The following is a 7,500-nucleotide window of genomic DNA, read 5'->3' as shown; positions in this document are numbered from 1 at the left end:
GACATGAAACATGGAGCACCACTGATACAGAAACATGAGGTATTTCAGAAAACTGTCAGGAATTAGAAGACAAGCCTTAACCCATTTTGGGCGGGAACCCCTTTTGGTGTTAGCATTACGTTATGCTTTAGCTATTTAAAAATAGCAGATCTACATGCTCATAGCGCGCTACGAGCTTGTAGGTCTGCTATTTTTGAAAAATCGAAGAACGACTGACATAGAAACATAGCTTCTTCAGATAGCTGTCATTTTCAAACAGACATTTTTAGAATCTGATCTCAGGTCATCTCTCTACCTCTTGTCATCCCGTGTTGCAGTGCTGTAGTCGAGGTCCAACCAGAGAGTTCCGTACGCTGGCTGCCCCCCCGGCCAGGCAGCACCCCCCTCGGCCCCTGACCCTGTCCTCTCGCTCTGTGCTTCTGGAGTGGGACGAGCCCCAGGAACCCAACGGAGTCATCGAGAGGTGGGAAGACAAGATGCTATTCTGACTGACTTGTGACTATACGGCCAGTTGACCTCAAACACATGCACTCCAGTGTTGTTTTTGGCAGGACATTTTTGGTTTTAGTTTCAGTCCTATATAGTCTCTTGAATAGCTTCCATTTAGTGTAGTTTTAGTCGACCAAATATCAAAATGTATTTTGGCGGGCCGTGATGCCGTCGTAATGACTGAAAATAGCCCATCTAAGCCCATCTAACCCCCATCTAGCCACTGAAAATAGCCCATCTAGATCTGCTATTTTCAGCATGCAACCAAGTGTAAAATGACTTATTCTGGATCTCTTTTCCACTAGTCCCTTCCTAACATTTTAGTCTGCAGTTTTTATTTGTTAACATAATTGTCAGTATATTTACTCTCAGTTTTTGTCATTATAGCTTACTTTTCATTTAGTTTCCATGTAGTTTTCGTCAGTGAAAAAAGGTAATCGACGAACATTTTCCGTCTTAGTTTTAGTCGATGAAATCAACACTGACACACGCACGTATATAATTCACCCATTTAGACCTGAGGGCGCATCTGTGTCGCCTTAGCTTTTAACCAAACTTTAGCTGCAGATCTACAAGCTTGTAGAGAAATCGTGAAAATGTGGCACAAATCTTTGTATTTTTTCACAGCGAATGTTTTTAACTCAAATATTTGCTTCTGGGGGGGTGGTCCCTGGTACAGAGTATTTTCATATAATTCTGGTGCTCCTTGACATGAAAAGGTTTGCGTATACCATTGACAGAAACATGGGGTTTTTCAGAAAACTGTCAGAATTTTGAAGACATTAGAATCTGGTCTCAGGTCTTTATGATACTACTGTACTGTACTAACACCCCCGTCCCCCTCCCTCTCTCTCTCTCTCTCCCCCCCTCTCTCTCTCTCTCTCTCCCCCTAGCTGTGAGCTACATGTCAGGCTGACCTGCCCCCAGCCCCCCCAGCCTATATCCCTCCCATGCACAGAAGGGCCAATAGAAACCCGTTTCATTGGCAAGCACGGGAGTTACAATGTGACAGGTTTGTTCATCTTGATATAATTATAATAAAGAAGAAAATGATACAAAATATAACTGTGTGTGTGCAGTGATTAAAAAGCTAACTTTCAGGTCTCCAGCCGTACTCCAGCGTTGAGTTGAGGGCCGCCTGCTTCAACAACATGGGCAGTACAGTGTCCAACTGGACTACTGTGACCACTCTGAATGAGGGTGAGTTGGAGACAGCAGCACCCAGTCTCGCTTGTAAAACACAGTTAGATACCAACACAACACAACACCACACCACACCACACCACACCACACCACACCACACCACACCACACCACACCACACCACACCACACCACACCACAACACAACACAACACAACACCACACCACACCACACCACACCACACCACACCACACCACACCACACCACACCACACCACACCACACCACAACACACCACACCACACCACACCACACCACACCACACCACACCACACCACACCACACCACAACACACCACACCACACCACACCACACCACACCACACCACACCACACCACACAAGACAAGACAACACATCAATACAATGCAACTTTCACTACAATGGTTTGAGACAATGGAGCCGTCCAGCCTCGAGGATGAATTCCGGATTAGCAGTTCTTACCTTAAAGATGGAGTGCCACAATTTCTGTATTTTTCCAGTTTTTCATGTGTCTATGAGGTGACAATACTTCATTAGACACCCTGGAGTCGTTTTTATATGCAATGGTGTATTCACTTTGTATTTAGGGCTTCTTCCTGGAGGCTGAACCCTTGACAGTCAAATGGGCCAATGAAATAAACAGTAATATTGTGACATCACACTACCAGCCCCTCCCCTAACCCCTCCCCCTTTATCATAAAACTACAGCTGTGGGTGCTGTGGGTGCAGTTCAGGTGGATCACCGCCCACCAGGCAAACCAGGCATACTTAATGAACTGGTGGGCGTGCCCACATAAAAACGACATTTTAACAAATACTGTACACATTTTTTTTTAAAGGTTATACCTCGTTATATAATACTAAGACCTGATGATCATGTTTTATGGTGGAAATAAATCACGGCACTACATCTTTAAGCTGATGTTATTATATCCAAGAACAAGTGGTACAGGTCATCCGTGCGGGCCGTGTTTACTGGTAACTCGCTTGTTTCGATCGCTCGAAAATGTATCTTTTTTTGTCTGAAATGGGCTGCCGTATAGTGGGCGATTTACTGTTAAACCCACGGCGCATGTTCGTAGCTGCGGTGGGCTCGGGATGGAGTTAGGACATTTTTCACCTGTACTACTCGTTAAGAAGTAAGAAAACGGCTAGTCGGGCATTCTCCTTTAAAAGTTAGAGACTAGGGGCTCCATCTTTCGCCACCCTTATCCCTAAACATATTTGCCATTTTTTACTGTTTTGAAAACATTTTAAAATAGTTCAACTAGCCGATCTACATCGGGCCATTGTGACCTTGTAGATCGGCTATTTGAACTATTTCAAAATGTTTATAAAATAGTAAAAATTGGCAAATTAGTTTATGGATAATGGTTAAGATAGGTATCATATGACGGACTTTTAAATCTGTCTGTCTGTCTGTCTGTCTGTCTATCCCTCCACGGAAATAAATTGAGTGTTCATATGGCTGTAGTATATTCCATACACAATAATATCTAACTGTATTGTAATAGAATCCAAAGCAATTTGGCAATTACAGTATAAACTAGAACTAGAACTAGAAGTGCACACAAGTAGGCCATAAATGGCCTACTAGTGCGCAAGCAGAGCGCGCAAGTACTGTCGACCACTACGAACTTTCAAATCTCAGCCTCTCTGTGAAATAATGTACAAATTGCATATACATAATATACAATTTACATATACATACATATGTAATCTGAAACCAATGCCATATCAAGCAAAAATTAATCATTACATGAAGATATGTACCAATGCCAGGGTATAACTGGCTCTCAATGGTGACGTAATAAAGATATGTTTCAGTGTCGGGTGGATTAACAGTAATGCCCCTATGCATGCATGTATGTAATCTGAAACCAATGCCATATCAAGCACACATTAATCATTACATGAAGATATGTACCAATGCCAGGGTATAACTGGCTCTCAATGGTGACGTAATAAATATATGTTTCAGTGTCTGGTGGATTAACAGTAATGCCCCTATGCATGCATGTATGTAATCTGAAACCAATGCCATATCAAGCACACATTAATCATTACATGAAGATATGTACCAATGCCAGGTATAACTGGCTCGCAATGGTGACGTAATAAAGATATGCTTCAGATTATATATACACATGTATTTGTAATTGTATATATGTATTTGTAATTTGTAAATTGAGAAGTAGTATACTGTGGTTACTTGGGTCATTTTATGCGTATGCCATGATATGTACCAATGCCAGGGTATAACTGGCTCTCAATGGTGACGTAATAAAGATATGTTTCAGTGTCGGGTGGATTAAAGGAAATGCCTCTATGTATATATGTATATGTAATTTGTAAATTGATTAGCAGTATACTGTGGTTACTTGGGTCGTTTGATGCGTATGTCCGTAGCTGCGTATGCCGTGATGAAGATATGTACCAATGCCAGGGTACATAACTGGCTCTCGATGGTGATAATGATATGTTCCAGTGTTGGGTGGATTAAAGGTAATGTCCCTATGTATACATGTATGTAATCTGAAACCAATGCCATATCAAGCGCAAATAATTAATTACATCATACGCAGCCACGGGCATACGCATCGGAGCACCGGACAAACAACATTACTTGCTTGCGCAGTTAATTATCTTTTGATTTAATTAAAATCCTTTTTCATGTTCATCTTGACAGCCTGGGAGAGGGGGGGGGTCACATTTGGTCCCTACGCCTGATGATTGGAAGTAGAAGAATGGCAAGGCCTCTAAACAAGCTCATATAATTCATATAAAAAAGAATAAATAAATAAAAAACACATATAAACAGTCATTTCTCTCCCACTCTGTTCTCCTTTACAAAAATCTATTTCCTGAAGTCTTCTGCCATCATCTCGATTTCCACATTAATTCCTAATGGCGATCAACTGGGTGTATGTTTCTATTCTTGAAGGAGCATTCTACCAATTTCCAACCTTATCTTCATATAATTGGTCCTCACTAATGCTCATAACATGGTTAAACGAAAAATTCCTACTGCATTTTCTTCTCTTCCTGGGAAGTTCTAGCATGCTAAAATAGAGCAATTTTTTTGCATTAATAAAAAGTAATAAAAATAAAAAGTTTGAAATTACCATACGGTACCGTACCTACCGATGATGTCACTGGTAAGCAGTTTCTGAACTGCCCACAGGGACAGCACCATCTTACAATGAGCATCAGTGAGGAACAACTATATGAATATAGTTCGAAAATTGTCTAACATAGTCATTTTTTCCATTTCTTTCATTTGCAGTCATGTCAGCCCTAGTGCGGTTCCGTTCTCTATAGGCTCCTGCATGACGCTGCTTAGTTCCTGGCAGGTATCACTGAACACACTCCTGTGCTCATCGTTCCTTCTCGTCTGAACGAAGGAGGCCTTGCTAAGGGCAGCATTCTCATCTGAATGAAGGAGGCCTTGCTAAGGGCAGCATTCTCATCTGAACGAAGGAGGCCTTGCTAAAGGCAGCATTCTCATCTGAATGAAGGAGGCCTTGCTAAGGGCAGCATTCTCATCTGAATGAAGGAGGCCTTGCTAAGGGCAGCATTCTCATCTGAACGAAGGAGGCCTTGCTAAAGGCAGCATTCTCATCTGAATGAAGGAGGCCTTGCTAAGGGCAGCATTCTCATCTGAATGAAGGAGGCCTTGCTAAGGGCAGCATTCTCATCTGAATGAAGGAGGCCTTGCTAAGGGCAGCATTCTCATCTGAACGAAGGAGGCCTTGCTAAGGGCAGCGCTCTCATCTGAACGAAGGAGGCCTTGCTAAGGGCAGCGCTCTCATCTGAACGAAGGAGGCCTTGCTAAGGGCAGCACTCTCATCTGAACGAAGGAGGCCTTGCTAAGGGCAGCGCTCTCATCTGAATGAAGGAGGCCTTGCTAAGGGCAGCGCTCTCATCTGAATGAAGGAGACCTTGCTAAGGGCAGCGCTCTCATCGCCTAACCCTTCCTCTGCCGTTGCCGTGTGCTTTTCTGTTGCTGTGGGCAGTCATGGCTGCCAGTTCCCACCTGATGTCATGTGGGAGTCGTGACTTTTCCAGACCGTACTGAATAACTGCTACCTTGCATAATGTCCTCAAACTAGGACACAAGTCTAAGATGTACATGTCATCGGGTGTGTATCCTCCAAAGAGGATGACACGATCTCCCACCATGCAGCAGCACATCCTCGACATCAGACACGGGCCGTTCCCCTTGGGCGTAACCTTCTTCCAGGAGGTCTCTGGATTAAATATCCACAGGTCATTGAAGTTCTGGTCCAGAAGATAGTTGTAGCCACCAAATATGTACAGCTCTCCATTGTAGGCAAAGGCTGAATGACCCCGGCGTCCTTTTGGAATAAACTGTGGAGAAGATGTGCTCCCCCAGCAGTTAGTCTCCATGTCAAACACTCGGATGTTATAGTAGATCTCGTCCCGGTCCCCTCTGCCCCCGAATACAAACATCTTTGTCCCAATGATGGTTGCAGAGTGACAATCTGATATAGGAGGTGGAACGCCTACGGTGTCAATTAAAGACCAGGCCATTGTTGCTCTGTCCATTTTGTAGATGTCATTAGTGCGCCCAGTCAGTATGTTATATCCTCCAAAGATATACATGGCATTACGCAAGACACAGGCTGAGTGGCCGCACCTTGCATTTGGAACAGTCCCAGAAACGTTGGGCTTGAACCAACTATGGGTGTTGACATCAAATGCATACAGCTTGTTGCAGTTATCGCCCCGGAAGGTAACCTCGTTGCCTTTGTCAGCCACTTCCGTTTCAATATTCACTATTCCGCCCCATATGTAGACAATATCTTTTATTAGAACAGCTGTGTGGCCCACGCGCATTGGGGGTACAACATCAACAAGGGTACGTCCGTCTGCCTGTCTGTCACACCCACACACACACGCACACACACAGTCATCTGCACATCCGTCTTCAACACAGTGTCTTTGCACTGGGCGAAGTTGGTCGGGAAGAACCAACGTCGCCCAGTGCAAAGACACTGTGTTGAAGACATGCACATCAATGAGATCTATGCGCATGCAGCTGGAGTTGTCCCAGAATCCTCCGAAGGAATATACCTTGTGCTCCACTGCCACAGCAGCATGGAAGGATCTCTTCTCTCCTCCTTTCAGATGCACCGTCCAGCACAACATGTCAAACAACAGCACACAACTTCGCTGTTTAAAAGAACGTATTCTTCCTAGTGTGAGCTGACACTTATATTATAACGCCAGAAATGTCATGCGAACCTCGGCCAATCACGGAGGCCGATGCCTGTTGATCTCCCATTGGCTTAACCACGTATGTTATGTACTTTATTCTACAAGCTCACAATAGGTTGTGAGCCTGTAGATCAGCAATTTCCCCTCTTTTTGAGGGGCGCTAGCACCTCCTATACTCAGCTATTGGTGTAGATTTTCGCCTTACACAAACATTGAATTCCCATTGACAATGAATGGAGAATTGTACGTATCTGAGCAAATCGGCATAGTGTCTATATTTTTCGTCATGATGATGTATACGATGATAAGAGCGCCCCTGACCTCACACGGGTGTGTTTTTTTTTTTTTTTAGCATTTTGACAAATTGTAAGTGAATTAAACACATTCAAACCCAATGTTCCTCTCTTGGTTCCACCCCAGCTCCCCAGTACGTGTCTCCCTTCTCAGTGGCCGGTAATGTAACCATGGTGTGGCTGGACTGGAGTCAGTCCTTCTCTCTGAACGGACTTCTGAAGGAGTTCAGCGTCATGGAGAACAGACTCAGGATCTACTCTGGCTTTCACAGTCATCTGCACATCCCACGGACGTC

General features: G+C 44.0%; 1 protein-coding gene across 1 annotated transcript in view; it reads left to right on the top strand.

Annotated features, from left to right (window-relative positions):
- Positions 1-7,500, top strand: part of ush2a (Usher syndrome 2A (autosomal recessive, mild)) — a gene marked incomplete at both ends in the record, with an annotated part of 385,038 nt that overhangs the window by 372,585 nt on the left and 4,953 nt on the right. Inside the window, 4 exon segments of the mRNA XM_083759320.1 lie at positions 318-463; positions 1,383-1,501; positions 1,591-1,689; positions 7,332-7,500. The exon segment at positions 7,332-7,500 is cut by the window's right edge and continues 8 nt beyond it. Coding sequence (XP_083615446.1) covers positions 318-463; positions 1,383-1,501; positions 1,591-1,689; positions 7,332-7,500 — 533 coding nt within the window.

Source organism: Protomyctophum parallelum, assembly GCF_964188405.1.
Source record: "Protomyctophum parallelum genome assembly, chromosome: 2".
NCBI lineage: Eukaryota > Metazoa > Chordata > Actinopteri > Myctophiformes > Myctophidae > Protomyctophum > Protomyctophum parallelum.
Note: the sequence above shows the minus strand (reverse complement) of the source record. Positions and strands in the feature narration are given on the sequence as shown.